Genomic DNA, 24,611 nt, shown 5'->3' with positions numbered 1-24,611 from the left:
TCTTCAGCAGCTTCCATCACAGGTTTCCTTTTTTAATCACTGTCTTCTCTCTAATTTTACTCCTGAATGTCCTTCCTCTTCCTCTTACTGGAGAGGAAAAAGTGGGGTCAATAGCAAACCATACAGCAGTTTGTTAATCCGGGCAGATGACAGAAGAGAGACACTGAATGTAAGGTGAAATGACTTTAGAGGAAATGAAGATTATTTGGAAATAAGACCAGTGTTTTCCAAATATCACCTGAGATACATGCTTTATGAGGTTGACTTGAATGATTATAATTAGAATTGTTTTTCTGATACATGGATAATTCCTTTTCAAGAGGTTATGATAGGATGTGCTGTTTCCAAATGTATTCCTTTCTCTCCTTCTCACTCAGTCACCACTAAATGACATTCTTCATGGTATTTACCAGTGTCTAAAACTCTCTTATTTATCTGTTCACTTGTTTATTATCTAGGCTTCCCCATTGGGATGCAGGTATTAAAAGAGTTGGTACCTTGTCTGTCGTTCTCATTAGCATATCTTATCTCTACACAGTGGCTCAATGACCTAGAATGAATGAGTTCCATACTGAAGTAAAAAATCATCATGATTATTGCTAAAAATGAAACTTGTACTTGAGTTATCTCTAATTGACTTGATATTCAGCGTAAGGCACAAGATTCTTTTTAGAATGAATGTTTGGAACAAAAATGAATTACTTTATTTTTCCATTTTCTTTATTTTAATAAATGTCTCCAAACATTTACTGGCTTTCACCTTACCCTGTGTATAGAAGTATTGATAGATAAAAGCCATTTTAGGTAGTAAGAGGACATGGAAAAGGGGCAAGAAATTAAATGTATGCAGAAGTAAGAGGAGAAAAAACTGGAGAAGCATACTGGGCAAGGTGGAAGGAGGGGTTTTGTCATAGTTTTTTTTTTTTAAAAACAACAATTAAACAAATATTGGGTATGATTTATCTCAACTAATAGCTATTACTCTCTTTACCACTCCCAAGTAAACCTAAGTGCCAGAAGATGTTAGAGAATATAAGAAGAGTGGAGAACTTGGTGGTAGGTGTGGGCAGAGGGCTACTCCTTTTCCCTCAAGTCCTACCCCAATCTCTTTCTTATTCTTTCATGATTTTCTGTGTGGAAACTCACAGTAATTATATGATTATTTCACTGTTCCACAAGGGCATGCATCACCATCAGTACTGGACAGGAGTTCCTGGGAGCACCTGATAGAATTTGCAATCCAAAAGAAGTTGTATTTCCTGATCAGCAAGGGTGTTGCAAGGTGTAAGAATATAGTCTTGTTGACAGAAGTGGGCATGGCTGTAGAATTCACTGAAATGCAAGTTTACCTCTATTTAGTAGTTATAGCTGCAAAATTATTCCACCCACATCCATATTTTGTTTAAGAGCAACAGAGGAGAGATCGTGCAACACTGTGTTAGAGGTTAAGTCTCTGCGTTTGCTTTTCCTTCAACGGCAATTCTGTTTCCTCAAATATTTGCGGAGCTGACTACCTATCATTTGAACTTAAGCTCAGGGAAAGCTTCTTTGATTGTCTAACATCTCTCCTTCTCACTCAGCCACCACTAAATGTTTGACTTCATGGTATTTACCAGTCAGTGTCTGAAACTCTTATTGATCTGTTCACTTGTTTACTATCTAGGCTTCCCCAGTGGGATGCAGGTAATACTGGAGCTGGTACATTGTCTGTCCTTCTCATTAGCATGTCTTTTCTCTACACAGTTGCTCAGTGACCTAGAATGAATGAGTGAATTCCATACTAAAGTAAAAAATCATCACGATTATTGTTAAAAATTATTGTACCTGAGTTATCTCTGATTGACTTGATATTCAGCATAAGGCAAAAGATTCTATTTAGAATGAAAGTTTGGAACAAAAAAGAATTACGATATTTCTCCATTTTCTTTGTTTTAATAAATGTCTCCAAACATGTACTGGCTTTCACCTTATCCTGTGTATCAGAGGTATTGATAGATAGAAGCCATTTTAGGTAGAAGACATGGAAAAGGGGCAAGAAATTAAATGTATGCAGAGATAAGAGGAGGAAAAACTTGACTATGAACTGGGGCTGTTTAAGGAGACGGTTTCATTTTTGGGTCTCTGGTATTTTAGCTCGGAATGGGATTTTAGGTACCATGTTTTGTTTTTTCACTGCATGTGATAATGTCATCATTTATTTTTAAATAGTTCTAAATTGCAGATTTAAGTTGATTTCAAATCATCCCTATTTTTAAATTACTTTTAATCGGAAGAAATGAAGCAAGGACATACATAATCTACTATATTTGAAGGACTCAAACAAATACATGTTTGGCTGTGAATTCCATACTCTCACCAAAACAGAGATAAAAATCCACCTAAAATACACTTTCCTTCATTTAATCCTTGTGGGAGAAGGTCAAGTATTGCACTTTAAAATTACTTTCATCTAACATTTGTCCCGACTTTCTCCCTGAATTCACTATACGTTTTCAGCAAACATGATTTTATAAATTTTAAATATAAAAGCGACTATGTTTTCTAATTCAACTTTGGAAGGTTTACTCTACAGAGTTATTTTTGTAAAATGGCATATTTACTTACAAAATTGAGAGATAGGGGCATCCAACTGAGGCACATTTCCTCCCTTGGCGTTGAGTTTCTGGACTTGGGTTGGGGGCACAGGCTTGTGTGACTGCCCCGTGGCCCGATACATGGCCTGGACCCACAGGATGCGGTCTTGTTCATCATCACTTGCAAATATCACGGTGTCTCCCTCCTTGACGGCATTGAAGAAGGCTCGGCCACCCTCCAAACCTGGAAGAAAAGGGAGTAACAACTTCTATTAAGCTGAGCTGCGACATTCTCAAATGGACCCAGACCTTGGAAAAGTAGTTTCTGCTGCTTTTCCTTGAGGCAGAAGAGGAGGGTAGCAATTAACTTAGGATGTGAAGTCTGAGACTCACTTGGCCACAGAGTGGGACTGTGATGTTGAAGAAGTGTCTCCAAGCCTGGTTCTTATCTTTTTTGTGTCCTGCTGGGGATAGAACTGACAAGCAGGCAGCCTGCTTGCTGGACAAATATCTGCCTATAAATATACCATTTTTTCCTTCATCTTTAAACACAAACAAACAACAAAATCCTCTCTTTACCTCATCTCTCCCTTCAGCTACTGTTCTATTGCTCTTCTCTTTATAATGAAAGGAAAACCTCTACCAAGGCTTTTCGAATTTTAATACCCATATGAATCCCCTGGGCATCTTGTTAAAATGCAGCTTCTGATTCAGTAGGTCTGGAATGGAGCTTGGGGTGCAGCATTCTAAAAGCTTTCAGATGATACAGATGGCGCTGGTCTGAGGACCGCATGTTGAGTAGTAAGGGTCTCTCCCCTCCTCTTCTGCTTTACAACCCCTCCAATTAGGCTGCTGCCCCACTGAAACTTGTCCAGGTTTCAGTGGACACATTGCTGAATGACCAGTGACCTCCACATTGCTGAATCCAATGGTTGATTCAAAGTCTTCATTTTACTGGGCCCATCCACCTATCAGCAGCATTTGCACTCACTCCCTTCTCTTCAAGATGCTTTCTTTACTTAGCTTTCAGGAAACCTGACTTTCCTCCTACCTTCCTGGCTGCTTCTCCTTAGTCTTGTCTGCTGCCTCCAACTCCTCTTCTTCCTGATTTTTAAATGCGGGCATGCCCTGGCCTTCTGTCTTTGCTCATCTTTTCTTCTTTAGCTATACCTTCTCTCATGGTAATACCATCCAGCCTTTAAGTACCATGAGTATGCTGATGGCCCTCATATTTCTCCCTCCAACCTGGACCTCTCCCTTGGACCCCAGACTTGAATATCTTTCTTGACTTCTCCCCATGGATATCTGATAGACTTCCGAAGCTTGTCAAATCCAACACTGAACTAACTCCTGGTCTTTCTCCCTGATCTCCTCAGCAAAGCTGAGTCCATCTCTCTTGCCACCCAAACCCCCAATCTCGGGGTCAATTTTGACTCTTTACTTTCTCTCACTACCCACTTCAAACAGATCATAAAATTCTGATGGTCCCACCATTAGGACGTTACCAGAATTTGATGACTTCTTCTATCTCCAGTTGCAGCCATCATAAGTTTAGCCATGATCATCCCTGGATTATTTTAAGAGCTTCCTATCTGACCTGTCTGCCTTGATCCTCACTCTCTGTAGTTGATTCTCACATGGCAGCCGAAGTCCTTGATTTAGCACTAGAGCCAGGTCATGTCACTCTTCTGTTCAAAACCTGCCAGGAGTTCCAGCTTCCACTCAGAGGAAAAGCACTGGTTCTGACAAGGCCTGAAAGGCCCCATGAACTGGTCCTCTGCCACCTCTAACCTTCTCTCCTAGTGGTCTCTCTCTCCCTCTATGCACACATGTAGTCACTTCATTGTAGCCACACTGGCCTCCTGCTCTTCCTTGAATACCACAGGCATGTGCTCCGCTCAGGACCTCACATTTGCTTTTCTCTGTGCCTGGAGCACTCTTCTTTCAGGTATCTGCATGATTCACACCCTTATCTCCTTCATGTCTTTTCCTAAACATCACATTCTTGATACCTTCCCTGACCTCTACTTCTTGTGACCTATCTCTTATCTTGCTTATTTTTTCTTTATTGTTCTTATTACTTTTTAGCAAACTATATAATTTACTCTGCTTCATAAGTGCAGATAGGTTGTTTCGCTTACTGCTGTATCCCTGGTGCCTGAATAGTACATGGCACATAGTGGGTTCACAAGTACTTGTTGAATAAATGAATGTGCTCCAAAATCATCTTTCTCCATGAGCAGTTCTCAAGGTTAAATTTTAGAGATTTGATATATAATATAAATAGGTGGGAACCTCTATAAATATAAACTTCTCTTTGAGTTCAGGCCAAAGCTACATTGTGTCCATCAACATATTCCAGAAACCTGTATTTTAGGTAACTGGGTATTCTCTAGCTGGAAATAATACTTTATATCTTCATCAGATTCCTCATCACCTCCTCAATTATTAAAAACTAAGAGAAGAATGAATGAGTGATTAGAATCTCCAAATTTCCAATGAGGTCCAGCCAGCAACCTGTTTGACATTTGTCATTGGAAAAGATTTCTGGTAACATTAAGATTTCTTCATTGATGCTATTTATTGAGGTGTCTATACTGCAAGTGTGGGTGTGTGTTGATAGTTTTGCACTTGAAATGGCCAAGAATTTAGGACAATAAATAGCTACTTCTTTATATGGAGGGTCTGATGATACCACACCAATAAAGCTTTACTAAAATATTTTTGGTGTTGTTTATTATAAGGGGCTATTTTGCTTAATTTCATATGGAAAGTTTTAAAATGTGTAATTTGAGTAGGATGATGGGGAGTTAGCAAGCTGGGAAAACCTGATGAACCTAATGAATAGCACAATGAAAAGAAAAATTCTGAAAGGGGAGGGAGGAGAAGAGCTCTGAGAGGTGCTTTAAGCCTGGAAAGTGAGCAATAAGGAGTTGAAAGGAAGAGAGGGTCAACAGACCTGTAGCCTAGTCTCATGGTATCCTTAGGAATAAGCTACTTTGCTACAGTCAGGGAATGCCAGGATGGACATCACTTGATATCACTTTTACCAGCCCCAAGGCTTCCCCCTCCCCTAGGACCTGCTGCTGCGGTGGGGATACTGTGTTCCTGGAGCTACTGTCAGAAAGTCAGTTCACGGAGTTACTTTGGGGAAGTGGAGAGCCCTTTCCACTGGGCAGTTATTTAGGGGTAGAGATGGAAAGACAACAAGAAGTTTTTATGTTTTTATTCAATCGTCCCAACAGCCTTATAAGTACTATTATTCCATTTTACAGACAAGGAAACTAAGTCATGGGGAAGGTGGCATCTAGCCCATGGACACAAAGCTGGGTGATGTGTGTCAGAGCTGGCTTTTGACCTCAGCTGTTTGGCTCCAGAGCTGATGACTGTAACCATGGTGCAATACTGCACTACAGCATGAATCCAGGGCCTGGACCTTGCTAACAGCTCTCTGAAGAGTCGTTATTAACAATAAAATGAAGCCTAATTTTGGAGTGGGTAAGTGCAAAGAGGAACAAGGAAAGCAACAGAACCAATGACAAGCAGAGCAGCAGAGAACAACAGGACTTTTTCAGAAAGCACAAGAGACTGAGGACACACCAAGGAAAGCAAGGAGGAGAGAGAAAAGCAGCAGATGAAAGAGAACCAAGAGAGGAGAAAGCAAAGTGAACATCCACATGTGCGGCAAGGGCATCAGTCTTAAAAAAGCAACAGTTCCTGGGGACTGGATCCGAAGAACGTGATATGTGACTTCACATGGGCTTGCCTTGGAGAGCAAGGGGCACAGTCCCACAGGTCAAAGACAAAAAGACACGTCTGGGAATAGACAGAGACAGACCAGGCAAGGGAGTGTTGGCCAGCTCTCTAGGGGAAAGGGATTGCTCTTCCAACAACTTGCATAGCCGAGGTCCATTTATATGGGTAAAAAAGGTCTCTATGAGTCGTGTAAGAATAATTTAGTTGTTTGATAAACTGTGGCATTGAATTATTCTGGATTAATATTCTTTTATTTGAAGACGTAGTTATCTAATCTGATAGAAATTGAGAGACTGTTTCATACTTTCCAAACCATACACAAGGAAAGGTAAAGTGAAGCATTTTTATTTTTAGCTTAAAAGGAGTAGCTTATAAGTGAAACTTACATAATTTACCAATTCACCGAATTAACACTTCAAGGACTCAGTAGAGTTTATTCAGTGGAAATGCTTGTGTCTTGGGGAACTACCTAGAATGCAGGCTGGTACTAAGGCAATAATATCTAGTTGAATCCCTCCCTTCTGTGGCAGAGAGCAATGGGCCACAAGTGTTCTTAGCCCATAAAACTGCCACTAGTTGGGTCCACTGACAACCTGGATAAAGCCAAGAGAAGGAGGGAAAGAGATAGAGCCTGAAGTCCTCCCCATTTGCGCACTCACCTTTCAGGGAGCAGTTGAGGAGATTCCTCAAATCTGAGGACATTGGTTAAAACGTACATTACTTGGCTCTCCAGCTGGCAAATGTTACTGTGCTCAGGAATCCCCGGGAGTGCTTATTTAAATACAAGGATTCTGACCTGCCTTTCCTTCTGGTTCACAGGTTAGGAGTGGGGCCCAAAAAAAGTAATTTAATAATTACTTTTTTGTTTTTTGAGACAGAGTCTTGCTCTGTTGCCCAGGTTGGAGTGCAATGGCGCGATCTTGGCTCACTGCAACCTCTGCCTCCCAGGTTCAAGCGATTCTCCTAACTCAGCCTCCTCAGTAGCTGGGATTACAGTCATACACCACCACGCTTGGCTAATTTTTGTATTTGTAGTAGAGATGGGGTTTCACCATGTTGGCCAGGCTGGTCTTGAGTCCCTGACCTCAAGTGATTACAGGTGAGAGCCACCGTGTCTGGCCAATAATTACTCTTTAAGAAATTCTGAGTTAGATTTTCCTATGACAACTGGGAGAGTTTAAGTCTCCGTTTTCAATCAAACATGATGGGGAATAAATAGGACTTAGCACATGGAAAGATAGAAGAAGCTGCTTATTATTCTCAAGAACATAATTGATTTATATTTTACATCTTTCCATTTACATCTTTTGCAAAGAAATTTATAAATTTTATCCCATGGGATCCATGTAAAACGAAATGTTTTAAAAATATATATGCACAGTTACTCCTTACACATGTAGATAGAATAGCTCTCTCCACTCCTACCCTCCCCACCGAGGGAAGATAATTTTGCTATCATCTGATAAAATAACAACTATAACTTTGGTATAGCTGTTCATGCAGCTATGCTTTACTGCAAGTGCCAAGGCATGACATGGGTTAGACCTGGAGTCCCAGCTCAGCCACCAGGCAGTCTCGAACTTAGATATCCTTTGATATCTCAGAATCTCAGTTTCTTCATTTACAAAACCGGGTAATGAATCTGGTCCTATCCACTTTGTGGGATTACTGTGAGGGCTAAATGCTATCATAGGTGGGAAAAGGAGAATGAACTGGCTTAAAAGGAATTATTGTTATAAGATGGTATTGGTTTCCCTTCTCATATGGGTCCTGTAGCTTCCTATGTTTTAAAATTTATCATTTTTTACAATTCTCATTTTTATTTTTTGAGTCAGCATCTATCTCTGTCACCCAGGATGGAGTGCCGTGGTGCAATCACAGCTCACTGCTGCCTCCAGCTCCTGGGCCTAAGCAATCCTCCCACCTCAGCCTCCCTCGTAGCTTAGACTACAGATGTGTGCCTCTACGCCTAGGTTAAAATTAAATTGCTTTTGTATTGATGATGTCTGTTTCTGTTGCCCAGGCTTGTGGTGGACTCCTGGTCTCAAGCGATTCTCTTGCCTTGGGATTACAGATGTGAGCCACCACACCTCGCCCTACCCTTCTCCTTCAAAATGCAAGTCCTGAGGAGGACTGAATCTATTTTTTTGAAGGAAATCCAATGACTTGAGAATAACACAAACTATCACAGAATGTCCTAAGGACTGGTTTCTTAAGGCAGGATCCCCAACCTTTCCATTAGAAGTTGCATGAAATTGTTTGTTTCAAACTTGTAGGTTCTACTCATTATGAAGGATTTCCAGGCAGAGCGTTTAATTCAGGCCTTATGTGGTCAGCTCTGTATTCTGCTTTGGCAATATACAAATAATATGTGAAAGTCCAAAGGGGTGGGGCTGGGCCCAGTCACTCGGGGTTGAGATTCTGAGGGTGCTAATTTTACTAAGTGGGCTGGTCCAAGGCCTTGCCGGCCACACCTTTTCAGGTTAGCACCCCATCTTCTCTCAAACTCTGTTTCTCTTTTATGTGTATTTTGTTGCATGTGGAAGAGCAATATGGGAGTAGAAAAAAAGGTTTTGGGCCAAATAATGCAGTATGGTTGGAAATGCTTTCCTTGTGCAGATTTGGCATAAAAATAAACTTCTCCGGGAGAGGGCTGTTGGTGCTTGTTGTTCATTAATATGCTGAAATGATTTCGCACCCCCCTCCCATTTTGAAGGTTCTTTGAGGCTGATTTCTATTCATTTTTTTTTTTCTGGGAAAAAGATAAAATGGGTAGGGGGAGAGGTGCGAGGGGCAGGATGTAGAACTTATGCGGTGTAGAACTCATAAGAAATACTACCATTCGTGTAGATTTCTGAGTTACATAAGGCTTAAGGGCTTCATTGTCTCTGCTTATGGATTGGTGTCTTCTTAGGAAAAAAGACACTTAGGGATGGTTTTCAAGTGCTGCCAGCTAACCTTATGAGCTTTTGAATTGTAGCTAGGGAATATGGATATATCGGGCAGGCTCACTTGGTCACTGAAATCTGCCAAGTCCACACATCACTGGTGAAAAACAACACACACACACACACACACACACACACACACACACACACACACGTCTTTGGTGTACATGTAGGACTACTTCTTTTTCGGAATTTCTTTTTTGGCATTGTATGGTGGAGTCCATGGTTGATGTGGATACAGGTAGGTAAGAGAAAAATGCTCTCTTACTTTTTTGGTTTTAAAGTAGGGAATCCTTTGAGTAAAACCAAAGCCCTAGGTTAGGATAGTATTTAACCAACCGTGATGAAAATGGCATAATATCAGGGATTGTGGCTGTCATAGTCACAGCTGAAACCCTTAGTAAATTGAGTTAGTACCTAGCATGGAATAAGTGCCCAGCAAATATTAGTTGACCATTGATTTGGGAAGGTTGAGGGTTTGTGGGCTGATGGCCTAGAGGGTAGGTCGGTACCTGGCTGGGGGTCGGTGTAATCCACAGTGTAGCCATCCAACTGTAGAAGTTCCTGAGGCTCCGCTTTCTTCTCCCGATAACTGCACATGGCAAATGTGTACTGACTGACCTGGTAAGGAAAAGTAGATTGTGAGGTTGGTCCCCTAGAGCCTCTCTTCTCCAAAAAATCCCTCCCCCATGTTTTCTCCTCTGAGGATCTGAACTAAGTGGTTGGGTTCAAACTAAGTTTTGCCACCTCCAGGCTGTGTGACATTGAGCATGTTACTTAACCTCTCTGGTCCTTCATAATCTCATCTGTAGACTAGATATAATCTTAGAACCTACCTTATTGGTTTATTGTGAGGGCCGAATGAGTTCACATGTGGAATAATCTCAGAGTCTGTTCCTGGCACTTAGTAAGTGCTTGATGAATGTTAGATACTATGATTATTGCTTTTAATATAATTGGGTTAAGCTACATGCAATTGTCATTTTTGTAGGTCAAAAGTGGTTAAATGGCAGCAATGTTGTAGGTCCGACCTAATGTGACCATGGCCTTGGCTGAGGCTGCCATGCTTGCATATACAACACAAACCTTTTGGTCAGAAGTTAGAGACTAGACATTCATTTATTTATGCCTTTTTATTTTAGTATTTCATTTTTTGCAGCATTTTGATCAGCATCAAACTGTATGTTTCATCCCCTCCCTTCTCCTGCCTGCTGAAGGAGGACTTTGGTTGCTTTGAAGTCTTCTTTTCATCTCAGACAAGTGCGAGAGTGACACGCTGTCACAAGCAATGAGTGCTCGATCACAAGGTGCCAGTCACAGTAGAGCAAACCTCAGCCCCCAGTGGCGTGGCTGTTGTCACTGGTGCCCTAATGGCAGGCCTCACTCTACCAACACAATCCATGCCAGTGCAGGGCGGGCACTCACAGCTGCAGGCCCGCCTTCAGGATCCTGTCGCTCTAGTGCATCCAGACCCAGCACATACAGTTAGCATTTCTGCATCCGGCTTGTCTGCAAGGAGCCTGTGGGAAAGCAAGCATCCTCCCAGCTTCGGGCTAAAAGCTCTCGGGCGTATTTACTATCCGTGGATGTCAAATGTCTTGGACAAGGAGTGCCACGTCCCTCATCCCTTAGTTTCCTTTATTAAGAGAGACATTTTCTAAGTGAACTTTGATCCCAGCGGGGGACATTTTTAGCCTCTTCTATGGTGAGATTTGTGTTGTTTTAATGGCGATAAGAAATTGTCGCTCTCGAGTGCTACATGCATCTCCCGCACTGTCCGAAGCTTGAGGGTCCCAATGGAGAGATGAAGGGCATCCACAGGAGGATGTTTTTGGTGGTTGGTTTGTCTGTTGCTGCCCTCTGTTGGCTCCTGATGGAAACTTTACCGCCCCACTTGGGTTTCTTTATAATGCATACGGTTTGCAGAACTTCTTCCTTATATTGCAATGCCCGGGGAAACGTAAGGCTGGGTCAGTAAGAGTATTTTCATAAAGGAAAATGTATTAACTTTTTGTAATAAACAAAACAACCGATAATATACTCTTCTCCTAAAATGGAAGGTTAAGAGTGTAGGCTGGGGGTTCCATGGGCCTGCAGTCCCATCCCAGCTCTGATAAGCTGTCTGCTCTGTAAGCCTTGGAGTCCTCATCTGTATTTACCTGCATCTTATTGTTGCTAGAGAATTAATTGCACTTTACATACCATGTGCGATACCCACAGAGCAAACACTTCATATGCACACGCATTTATATGGGCAGCTTCCTCAAATTTGATACACATTCTAATATAGTATAGTTCAATAGGTGGATTTACCTACTGGATTATAAATTCACTGAAGGCAGGTCCAGGAAGTCATATATCTTGGTTGTATTTTCACTCCCATAAGTAAAATCTGCCATATAATGGGCATTTGCTAATTGAATGTGATTGGTTCTAGAAAGTTGAGTACATACAATCCAATAAAGAGGGTTCCCCTTCAAAATTTACACGGTATTCCAAGTACAGCGCCGGGCCTTTCCAACCTGTTATTATTGGTCCTAGGGATAACAGATTCCCTGTGACACTCTGCATGACAACGATCATAGATATTGCAGAATGGTCCTGTGGGGATTTTTTTTTTTTTTCTTAACCTGGCATTTCTCATCTGGCAACATGAAAAATGACGCAGTTTATTAATGTGATTAGCCAAATAGAGAGTTGCTGACACTCAATTGAGATGAAAAAAAATCACAACAGAAGGGTGTTATTTCAAGATTTATGCATTTACTATTACTACATGGTTTGGGCTTTTTTATTTTTATTTTTTTTCCTTTTCTATTTCAGTGGCTTGCTTCTTGGAGAGCTGTATGCTGATGCCCTCTTCTGGTTATATTGCTGAAGTCACTGTCGGTAAACTGAATTGGTCTGAGTTGGTAAACCAAACTGAGTTGGTTCATTGGGAGTACCTTGATTTAGGATTTCACAATGTACTTTAGGAAATAAACGAGGGGAGGAGGAATGATTTCTCTTTGAATGGTTTGTATTATTGAAAATTTTTGGGGGAAACTTGTTTTTTCTAGAGTGCTTGAATGGTGGAAGAAATGCAAATATTTGGAAAGTCTTAAATTTATTTTTTAAACTTCCACAAGATCATACTAAGTGAAAGCCATTCCCAATGAAATGCATGTTCCTTTGTCATAGTTGAATTCTTTTAAGACCGTATTTTGTTGATGAAAAATTAATGAGGCGGCGAACACTGTTGTAATAATGGCACAGCAAAGTCTGGAATGCACGTTAGAAGTGAGAAAGTCGGCCACCCGTCAGAGAGCCTGGCCTACTACAGAAAGCATAAGAATCTAGTGATCTCAAATGACAGGCAGATATCTGAAAGTGCACACTGGAGAGAAGGGCTTAAAGGACTATGCCTTTCACATCCTTGGGATTTTTGGTGGGTAGGTACCTTCTCATGGAATCATGGGACAGACAGTTGTGACTTCTGAGGGAACAGTCAGTGAGGTTTTATTTTAAAGGTGGCTGCACCTCAGATACACGTTTAAAAACCCTTAGCTCATTTCCAGTCACTTGTTTTAACTAGAAAATGATTTGAAGTAATATTCCCTAAACAGTGGATGCAGACCAGGCACAGTGGCTCACGCCTGTAATCCCAGCACTTTGGGAGGCTGAGGTGGGCAGATCACGAGGTCAGGAGTTTGAGACTAGCCTGGCCAACATGTTGAAACGCTGTATCTACTAAAAATACAAAAATTAACTAGGCATGGTGGTCGGCACCTGTAATCTCAGCTATGTGGGAGGCTGAGGCAGGAGAATCACTTGAAACCAGAAGGCAAAGGTTGCAGTAAGCTGAGATCAGGCTACTGTACTCTAGCCTGGGCAAAAGATCGAAACTCCGTTTCGAAAAACAGAAAGAGTGAAGCACAGCAGCTGCCTTTCATTATTAGACAGTGTGTGTTGGAAAGGGTAAGGAGGTCAAACCAGAATCAGAATCTCAGGTCACAGTGGGCCTTAGGATTGTACATTTTTCATAATTGTCTCAGATTCTTTCTTTCCTTCTCTCTCTCTCTCTCTCTTTCTCAAAATAGGGTCTTGCTATTGCTCAGGTTGACGTGCAGTGACACAAACATGGCTTACTACAACCTCGACCTCTTGGACTCAAGTGATCCTCCTGCTTCAGCCTCCCCAGTAGCTGGGACTACAGGCATGTGCCACCATGCCTAAGTTTTTAATTTTTTTTGTAGAGATAGGGGGTGGGTTGTCTCACTATGTTACCCAGGCTGGTTTGAACTCCTGAGCTCAAGTGATCCTCCCATTTTGGTCTCCCAAAGTGCTGGGATTACAGGCATGAGCCACCATAATTGGCCAGATATTTCTTAATACATGTTGAAGTGTGAGAACCACTGTTTTAATATATAGGAACTGTCCAGAACCTCTAAGGCTTGCACCTGAGTTTCAATTATAGTTAGCAAGTAGATTCCAGTCATGAGATGAAAAGGTTAAACCTTTCTTATCCCCAACTCTCCCCTCCCCTTCTTCCTATCACCTGTGGGAGACTAAAGTACTTGGACATACAACTAACAGTAGAATGCATTTTGTCTAAATCCTCTTTCCTTGCATTTACCATCATTCTTTGAAAATTAATCAGTTTTTTTTTTTTTTTTTTTTTTTTTTTTTTTTTTTTTTTTTTTTTTTTTTTTTTTTTTTTTNTTACTGAACCCTGGTCACTAGCCCTTGTCCAAAATTCACATACATATTTTAGAAAAGAGTTGTTTATAATAGATGCATTCATTCATTCAACAAATACAAAGGTAGTGTGTTTGGTTTTGGGACTGTCAATATGCAGAAACCAAGACATGATTCCTGCCCTCATGTCTAGTGTGAAGGTAGACATTAATCACATTTCAGAAACGTGTTATTTTAATAGTGACAAATTTTTAAATGAGAGGTATATGGTACTGTAAGAGCTTGGAGATTTGGTCTAGGGGGGTGGTTAGGCAAAGAATTCCCGAGGAAGCTTTGGCCAATTGAGCCAAAATCTGAAGATGGAGAAATTTTTCTTTTCTTTTTCTTTTTTTTTTTTGTGAGACAGTGTCTCACTTCATTTCCCAAGCTGAAGTACAATGGCGCGATCTTGGCTCACTTTAACCTCTGCCTCCTGGGTTCAAGAAATTCTCCTATCCCAGCCTCCCTGAGCAGCTAGGACCACAGGCGCACACCACCATGCCTGGCTAATTTTCTTATTTTTTATTAGAGACAGGGTTTCATCATGTTGGTCACACTGGTCCCGACCTCAGGTGATCCACCTACCTCGGCTTCCCAAAGTGCTGGGATTAAAGGCGTGAGCCACTGTGCCCAGCCGAGAAAGTTTTTATGGTGTGAATCACACAGTTCCTGGAGACTAAGGACTATTTTTAGTGCGATGTAGTTGCAAATGAAGGATCACAGTGTCTAACTCCCAGACTCTTGATTGACCCTGAAGTGAAGGCGATTTGGTGAAGCAGAAGGAGAACAGGTTTTAGAGTCATGCCGAACTGGATTTGGTTTTCAGATCCATTATTTTCTACGTGACCCAAGGAGGTTCAGTTAACTTTTCTGGGACATGGTTTTGTGATCTTTAAATGGGCAAAATGATAACATCTGTGGGACATTTCTTTTTTTGATAATTAAAAAAGAATTTATTTCTTGTAGACATAGGGTCTTACTGTGTTGCCCAGGCTGGTCTCAAACTTCTGGCCTCAAGTGATCATCTCAGCTCAGTCTCCCGAAAGGCTGAGATTATAGATACAAGCCACTGCACCTGGTCTTCTGTGGGGGAATTTCTCATGTGTGCATGCAGGGCACTCATTTCCCTCCCACAACTGAATCGTGGTCTTCCTCTGGGAACGACTCTCTTTTCAACTTTCAGTGCACGTGGTTTGTGTGGAACTAACTGCACCTCTAGCTGGAAGGAGGGTGCGTGGAACACTCGGCCCATGCCTCCCCAGTCAACATAGTACTCCTTGGCTGCAGGGATTGATGCAAGGATTTGGTACCACACTGGGCCAAACAAAGCTCACTGAAGGCCTGTACTGGAACAATTGGAAAAGACAAGTTTTCTCTGGGGCTGCCAAACTTTTGTAAGGCTCGAGCTGCCAGAGATCATGCCTGAGGGCGAAGTCAGTTCAGAGGAAAGCAGAGCCAAGAGATTACATATATTGAGAGACGGAGGCGTGATGATATTATTTGAGTTCTGGATCTAGCCATGACAGAAGACTCTCCAGTTAATTACTAGTATAATTCGCTAACTAATTCTTCTCTTTTTAAAACTTAAGCTTGTTGGGATTGATATCTGCCATGTGCAACCAGAATATAAATATAAATGTCTTATACGGCAATTGTGGAGTTGAGTGGGAAAAACAAACATTCAGAGTTACAAATCCTTCAACTACTCATATGTCTAACAACTAATTTTTGTGGTTAATTTATTTCAATATGGTATTCCCAGGTGACTACTACTGTATTCCAAGACATTATATATTATCTAATAATATTTTATCTTGTTCTGATGTAGCCACTTTTCTGAAAGCTGGAACATAATTTCTGGTAACATTCTCAGTTGGGAATCAGAAACAGAGGAGCCATGCTGGTTCCATCTGAGTAAAGTAATTCAGTTCTAGAACATTCTTTAAAAATTTTTTTTATTTAAAAAATTTCTGATTTCTATAGATTTTTGGGGAACAGGTTGTATTTGGTTACAGGACTAAATTCTTTAGTGGTGATTTGTGAGATTTTGGTGCACCCATCTCCCAATCAGTATACACTGAACCCAATTTGTAGTCTTTTATCCCTCACCCTTCCTACCCTTTTCCCCTGAGTCCCCAAAGTGCATTGTATCATTCTTATGCCTTTGCGTCCTCATAGTTTAGCCCCTACTTATGAGTGAGAACATACAATGTTTGGTTTTCCATTTCTAAGTTACTTCACTTAGAATAATATTCTCCAATCCCTTTCAGATTGCTGCCAATGCCATTAATTCATTCCTTTTTTATGGATGAGTAGTACTCCATATATATATATATATATATATATATATATATATATATATATAACATTTTGCATGCATCAATCTCTTTGAGTACCGGCCCTAGCTAACTGCTTGGAGTTACTGAAGGCAGTTGCAGTTAAAAGACCTGTGTTAGGATTCATATATGGCTGCTTATAAGCCATTGATCTTGAGCAGGCCACTTAACCACTCTGAACCTAGTTTCCTCTAATGTGAAGTTGAGAAAAGCCTTGTCCTCAGTGTAGTACAGAAAGGTTGTGAAGACTAGCTTGATGATTGCTTTGTAAACTCTGAAAGACCATATAAGTGATTGCTCACATTATTAGAGGAACCACAGAATATAGTTTGTATAGTGCTGAAATGGGGGAAATGTCTCAGAAATTATTTGAACACCAATAAAAAAATTGATTTTAACCAGAAATCTTTTGAGCACAGAATAAAATTGTTTTTAAAATAAAAAGATGATAGAGGTAAGATTTTCTAACCTGATATGGGTGATAAGTTGGCCTGTCTTCACTGTTCTCCTTACACACAGGGTGAGGCATTCTGGCTCTCCAGCAGTACTCTATGGAATTGGCATCTTTAACATTAGTGTTGATTTGGTCACATTAGAGTTACTAACAGTAGTAACAATTGTATTTGGTTCTCACCATGGACCTGAGGGCTTAGAAGAAGGCCCCAGTAATTTATTGATTCAGGTTGCTGAAGACCCATTTTCCCTTAATCTCTGGGTTAGGGTTTGCAGCCAGCCAAGTTTATAGGACATATATTGGAATTTCAAGGAACATGGCAAGAGGAGTCTTTATTATTGCCATTTGCATATAATTATCTGTTTAGCTACTCTGATGCTTGGTTCTACAGAGGACATAAACTCTAAGATGGTGTAGTCTGAAGGGAATGAGACCCTTCACTTTAAGTGGAAGAATGACCTCCAAGGCAGTGTTTCTCCAGGGGTGGCCTTTGGACTACCTGCAACAGTATCTCCTGGGGTGCTTGGTATAAGTATGGATTACTGGCCTCCACCCCAGTACTGTATCAGAGTCTTCTGGATGGCACCTTAGGATCTGCATTTTAAACAACACCTGATGCAGATGGTCCAGGCCCACATTTACAGACACTGTCTCATTGTACAGGAATGCTTGAATCTCTGGCACAGAAGCTCCTTACAACTGCTTCATTCCCTTCACAGTTAGTAGGGTAGATTCTAGCCAGATCTATAATAATTTTAGCTCAGATCCTTAAAAAAATGGGAATTGCTACTTTGGTTCAACACTCTTCTGAGTATGTCCTTCATCCCTGGCTAGTAGGAAGTCCCTTAACAGTCTAACATTTCGTTCCCCAAGGTAGTAGCACTAAAAGGAAATCTCAGTCAGGGAGAATTTTAATTGTTAAGCAAAAAAGTAGACTCTGCCAATATGTGTAGAGCAGGACATGAATTTTGAGGAGACTAACATTGGATGTCCTCTCTTCATCTTTGTTTTTTTCAGAAAATTTTCCTTGTTTTAAATATAATATATTAAATCAAAATTGTGCTGGAAATTGTGTGCTGCTACCTCTCTATATAAATAAATTCTGTAAGATGTAACATCTGAATTGAAAGACACAAAGATTTAGTAAGTGGCTTGGGTAGATATACTTTCTGTTTGGTGGTTTCCACACTGTTTTCCACAGAGCTCCCTTTAAGGCTGCCTTGGAAGCGGGGGCGGGGTTAGGGGAATCTTCTTCCTTCCCCAGCACCCTCATCCTTCTGCAAATTGGATCAGGTGGTTTTCTGGGTTTCATGTTTGCATTTTGAGTTTCAAAGCAAGGGTTTGGTGGCTCAAGAGAAACTGAAAATCCTTTGTATATATCACCGAATTCAACACTGCATGTAGCTGTTGGGGGCCGATTGTCGCTGCTTAGACAGACATCCTTTCCTTCAAACAACCTGGGACATTTTTGCTTCCTCTGAATTGGACCAGCATGGTTGACCTTGAACTTTCCTCCTGCAGCAATGATGGCATTGGGGTTGTTTCAAATGAGCGTGTTTTTTTTCTTTATGATTTTGATAAAGTGCTTCTAAATGTGATCACTTAAATAGGAGAGATGAAAAAAATGGAAAGAATTAAAAAATAATGCAGTATTTTCTGGGTATGCCAGCAAATTGCTTTTGGACATTGTGGTGAATAGGACAAGGCTTGAAAGAGAAAACCTAAGTTGTCATCCTGGCTCCCCCATTATCTTTGTGATGATGGGACTCTCATGTCACCTCTGCATGTCACAGAAGTTGTTAAGGGAGAAATCTGATTCAGGCTGAAACAGATTTTCTTTGGGGGATGGATGTGCCCAATGTACCTCGATGGCTCTTTAAAGTTAATGAGAATCATGTGTACATGAAAAATATCACAAAATTCTGAAATTATTTTCTCCTGCCCTTCTAGGAAAGATACCGAACTTTAGATGAGATGTGCCCTTTTATGATTCTCAGAAGTGAGCACAGAGCTTGCTTTTTAGCTGCTGTGTGACTTTCATCTTCTCTTGGTAGAAGACTCAGTGTGAAGGCTGTAAACATCTGTGTTCCTGTTGCCTGAAAAAAACTCTTTCTCTCCCTTTTGATTCTCTCTGTACTTACTGTACAGACATGGCTTTACTGATGTTTTCCACACATTTCCTCTTGTTTTTCCTGAAGAGTTTCCTCTCCCGAAATAAGAGGTCATCTACTTCTCCTAAGAGCTTCATCATGTCAAAGGTTCTCAGAAATCTGAGAATGGTTGTCACCAGCCACTTCTTGGAGCACATGATCTCTCCTTTTTCAGCATCACCCAAGGCATTGCCTGAGCTTTTCTCCTCTTTCTTCTTCTTTTCTCTTCCGCAAAATATTTCCTGACTGCCTGTGCCAGACACTAGGCTAAGGACTGTATATGGGTGTGGTGAGGAAAAGAGGGAAGGACACAAAAAAGAATCAGAAACAGAACTGGGCCTGAAACAGTACACAGTCTATTGAGGAGGCCAGGCATGCTCCCACCAAGTGATTCTAAGAGAGACTGCTGTGCCAAGTGCAATGAGAAGCATGGAGTGGTGAGAACTATGCATGACTCAACACTGCCTGTTTTTTTTTTTTTTTTCTTTTGTTTTGAGACGGAGTCTCCAGGCTGGAGTGCAGTGACACAATCTCAGCTCACTGCAGCCTCTACCTCCTGGGTTCAAGCAATTCTCCTGCCTCAGAATTCCCAGAAGCTGGGATTACAGGCGCAAGCAAGAGTGCCTGGCTAGTTTTTGTATTTTTGGTAGAGACAGGATTTCACCATGTTGACCAGGCTGGTCTCAAACTCCTGACCTCAAGTGATCCACCCACTTCAGCCTCTCAAAGTGGTGGGATTACAGGCATGAGCCATTGCTCCCGGCCAGCACTACCTCTTTTGATGTGTCTTGTCTTTTCATTTATATTGTGAGCTCTTTAAAGTGGATAGCAGCTATTTTTGCCTTCCCAGTATCCATTTCTCCTTCTGGCAATGGCATCCTGATTTTGCATGAAAGAAATCCAGTGTAATTTCATTTCAACCCAAGTGCTACCCCTTCTTCCTGCTAAAAGTGTTGGGAGTGAACTAGTTTGGACTATACCAACTCTCCCTCTATAAAATTTGACCCTCAAGGAGAGATACAAGGGTGGAAAGTGGTCAGTGCTAGTCTGTCTCATGACCACCTCAGTATCACTGCCTATGGTTCCCAGGACTTGTAATGGCTAATATGAGGTGTCCATTTGTTTGGATTGAAGGATGCCTAGCTGGTTGGTGGAGTATTGTTTCTGGGTATGTCTGTGAGGGTGTTGCCAGAGAAGATTGACTCTTGATTTGGTGGCCTAGGAGAGGAAGACCCACACTCAGTGTGAATAGACACCATCCAATCAGCTGTCAGTGTGGCTAGAACAATGCAGGTGGAAGGAGGGGGGATAGGTGTGCTTGCTGAGTCTTCTGGCTTTCATCTTTCTTCCGTGCTAGATATTTCCTTCTGTTCCTCCTGCCAGAGGGCATCAGGCTCCAGGTTCTTTGGTCTTGAGACACTGGGACTTGTACCAGTGGCTTACTGGGCCTTTGGACCTAGACTGAAGGCTGTACTGTTGGCTTCCCTGGTTTTGAGGCTTTCAGACTTAGAATGAGCCACTACCAGCTTCTCTCTTCTCCAGCCTGTAGACCCCTATTGTGAGACTTTGCCTTGTAATGTGTGAGCCAGTTCTCCCTAATAAACACCCTTTCCTATACACATATATCCTGTTGGTTCTGTCCCTCTGGAGAAGGCTGACTAACACAACTTGGATTTCTGGAACTATGCTGTGTCCTGTTCTTAACATGGATGGGTAATTCAGCCTTTTCCACATTTCTATGAGTTATCTTCTCCAAAGCCTTCCATATATTCATTTTTTAAACCTTAATTAGCTTGAGACTATTTCTGCTGTTTGCATATGTGGAACTCTAACAGATTCCTTTCTGGGAGTGAAATACCAGACACAGTAGTTCTTCTCTATGTCCTCTCAATGTGCTCCATGCAAGATTGGTGCTTAATAAATGTTGGTTAGTTGTTAGTCTGAGGAAAAGTATCACAGGCTAAAATAGCTTCCATTGCTTAGCTGAGAGTTATTTTGAAGGATGGGCATCATTCCAAAATGTTCCTTGTGGCTAAATCACTTTAATGTTTTATTGTACCCCATAACAATACTAAAAGCAAAGATTACCTCTGCTTATTAGAGCCAGAGAGTTGCATTTTGCTTTAGTGGCACAGCAGATACAAGTAGATCTATAGATGGTCTAGTCTTAGAAGTTCAGAGTTGGTGGAACCCTCAAGGTCATTTAGACCTGAAAGGGAGTTGCTTTACAGTCACATCTCTGAGTATAAAGCACTCTAAATATTGGTAGCACTCTAAATATTAATGCTAGTCAAGTAACCCTATAAATCTATTTTGTGACGCAGTTACAAGTTGACTCACTTTGTGACATCTTTCAGAGTACAGCATAAATTAGTTTTTTGCAAATTGAATAATAGTATAAATGCTCTAGTGGAGCCTAGAAATTAAAAGGAAGCACGGGAAAATTTCTTTGTAAATGGAAAAAATCCTGATGCAAAAAACAAACACCCCTCCCTGACCAAAAAGATGGGGTCTTTCAAAGACAGGTATTATCATTTCTGGAAAAAAATTTAAGAAATGCTCAAGAGTAAAGATATTATTTATATATGACTAATGTATTAATATCAATATCTGCATCTACATTTGTATCCATATACACAGATGTTCCCTGCAGCATTGTTAAGAATGGCCCAAATTGGGAAAGTCCAGAAGTCTATCCAAAAGAGAAAAGTCTACAGACAATAGAGCCAGAGCTATACGTGCAAATATGGAGAAATCGCTATATCACTTGTGTGAAAAAAGCAAGTTGCAGAACAACTTGAAGAATTTGGTTTCAGTTAAACAAAAAGTTTACTGGAAATATTTATTCTAGGTATTAAACATAGTTATGGGAAGTTGGCTAAGACTTTTGGAAGCACCAGGTACCACGTGGAGTAGAGCAATCCCACACAGGTAATTCAAATCCAAACACGCTAAATAATAAAACAGAGGCAAAAAGTCCAACTAAATTCTGACTTTACTCATAATGCTTATCTCAGTGCTTTTAAAATACTACATTGTTTTCAGCCGATGTTAATGTCCCTATAGCCCTAACCTGGCAATCCTCCTGGAATCCTCCATCCCTGGCAGGAGACTGGGCAGGAGTGAGAGTCTACTCTCCCTGACTTATCTCACATACTTCTGGATTGTTTGAATTAAAAAATTATGAGTATGTATTAATTTTTTAAAAATTTAAAGTGATATAAAACTAGAAAATAGAGCACAAGGGAGAGCCCTTTGGGTACTGGAAATGTTCTGTATCCTCCTCTGAATGCTGGTTACATGGACATATGTAAAAATTTATTGAGCTAAATACATGAGCTCTGTGTATTTTATTAAAGCTATACCTCAGTTTAAAAGCACTCATTCATTCTAGCAAATCTTTAATACTGATGTCTCTTAAGACTGAATTATTAGAGTTGAAGAATTAAGTTACCTGCACCAATACAAAAAACCTTTTCTTCCATCTCTTCCAAACATTCTTACCGATGGCCCACAAATACCTAAGGGAAAGGAGAAAGACCAGAGCTGCATTAATGCTTGAGTGAGTGAATTGTTAAACACACTTTGTCATGAAGCTTGGTAATGCACATGGAAATGTACATTATAAACAATGAAATGCACATGGCTCAGGAACAGGGCACAGATTTTGGAGCTCTGTGGTTGAGCATAAAGAACAGCAAGTGTGGCTCACTTCCACTTACAGGAGGAATTGAGGCCCATTGTGAGACTTACACTCCTTGACTGATTCCAGAAAGCACCTTGGAAAATGTTACCCTGCAACTTAATTTGTGTATGTGCTAAAAATCTTTTAGGTAGGGGAACTCCTGAAAGACATTGCACAGGAAAGAAAAAAGAGTGGTAAATTTCACAACTCTTTTACCTCTTGTCACATTTCATTCAGGAAAACCTTCCCTTGTTTTCTTTTGCTGTATTGCAGGTGTATTACAGGGAGGAATGCAGGTGTATTAGAGTGAGGAAGTTCCAAGTCAACATAGGAAGTTCTCCCCCACTTCCTTCTTTCTTCTCTAAAAGCTCTTTTGTTGAAAGAAATTAATTTTTTTTTACAGAAAAATAAAATAAGAAGCAGTGTCAAGAACTACAGAGGCAGAGCTCAGAACTGTCTGGATATGTTAAGATCAATATTACTAATCGATTCACATGCTTTCCTATCTACTTTGTGGATTGTTACACATTGAACTGGCATCGATCTAGGAATTGAGGCTGGCATTTTTCAGGCTGTATCCAACTAAGAAACGGGAGCTCTGGTCATACTCAAATACATTCAAATTCTGAGTTCTAAAACTGGCTTTACCTGTTTACTGTCATCAACACTTACTGGACAACTTCCAAATTCTCACTTCACCTCAATTCAGACAGAATTTCTGCTTTGGAACATAATGAAGAATGCACCTAATTAAAATTTTTACTGCCTGACAAGTTTCAGGGGCTCCCAAGAGTGGCTGGCAGCCAAAATCTACTCAGACCTTCAAGCCAGAAACCCAGGAGTCATCCTGGGTCCTTCTGTTTCCTCATCCTTATTCCTCAGTCGCCAAGTGCAGCTGAATTTTTACCTCCTGGGGAGTTCCTCACGGCTTCGTCTTCCCTCTTCCCACTTCCACTATTTCAGTCCCCACCCACAATTTTTGCTTCCATGGACAATTATAGAGGAACCTCTTAATTGGTTTCAGGGACATGAGAATAATTTTCATCCTATTCCTGGAAATGAGACAGAGCTTACCACCTGCAAATCTCATCATGCCTTTTCCATGCTAAAATTCCTTCAGTGCCTGCCCCCTCTCCCTACCATTTATATGAAAGGTGCCTCAAACTTTGGCTTCTTACATTTCATTTTCATGATTGGTCCTATATCTGTTCATCTATTCTATGATTTACTTGATTATTTTTCTTTAAATTAACTTAGTTAACATGGATAAATTTATTTTGAAAACAAAACTATATTATAGGCTTGATATACTAATTATACTTATGTAGCACACATTAAAATACATAAATGATTACAGTTGTCCCTCAGTATCTACAGGGAATTGGTTCCGGGACCCCTGCAGACACCAAAATCTACAGATGCTCTTATAAAAAATGGTGTAGTCTTTGCATATAACCAAAGCAAATCCTCCCATATGCTTTATTTTTTTGAATTTTTTTCTTTTTTTGAGATGGAGTCTGGCTCCATCACCCAGGCTGCAGTGCAATGGCACAATCTTGGCTCACTGCAACCTCTGGCTCCTGGGTTTAAGTGATTCTCCTGCCTCAGTCACCTGAGTAGCTGGTATTACAGACACGCACCACCATGCCCAGCTAATTTTGTATTTTGAGTAGAGATGGGGTTTCACCATGTTGGCTAGGCTGGTCTTGAACTCTTGACCTCAGGTAATTTGCCTGTCTTGGCCTCCTGAAGTGCTAGGATTACAGGTGTAAGCCACCACACCAGGCCCCTCCCATATACTTTAAATCTATAAGTACATCTCTAGAGTACTTACTATACTTAGTACAATGTAAATACTATGTAACTAGTTGCTCTACTGTATTATTTGTATTATTTTTTATTAAGGTATTTTTTATTTTTCATTTTTTTTCCCAAAATATTTTACATCTATGGTTGGTTGATTTCTCAGGTGCAGAACCTGTGGATAGGGAAG

General features: G+C 40.8%; 1 protein-coding gene across 39 annotated transcripts in view; it reads right to left on the bottom strand.

Annotated features, from left to right (window-relative positions):
- CADPS (calcium dependent secretion activator) overlaps window positions 1–24,611 on the bottom strand; it is a 471,006-nt gene that overhangs the window by 150,984 nt on the left and 295,411 nt on the right. For all 39 annotated transcript variants that reach the window (XM_017527379.2, XM_017527388.2, XM_037738038.1 and 36 more), the window contains exons 9-11: window positions 22,388–22,454; window positions 9,790–9,898; window positions 2,605–2,817 (exon numbers count right to left, since the gene is read on the bottom strand). In XM_017527379.2, coding sequence (XP_017382868.1) covers window positions 2,605–2,817; window positions 9,790–9,898; window positions 22,388–22,454 — 389 coding nt within the window. The remainder of the gene's footprint in view (window positions 1–2,604; window positions 2,818–9,789; window positions 9,899–22,387; window positions 22,455–24,611) is intronic.

This window comes from Cebus imitator, unplaced genomic scaffold (genome assembly GCF_001604975.1).
Source record: "Cebus imitator isolate Cc_AM_T3 unplaced genomic scaffold, Cebus_imitator-1.0 Scaffold48, whole genome shotgun sequence".
Taxonomy (NCBI): domain Eukaryota; kingdom Metazoa; phylum Chordata; class Mammalia; order Primates; family Cebidae; genus Cebus; species Cebus imitator.
This window is presented reverse-complemented; position numbering and strand designations above follow the sequence as displayed.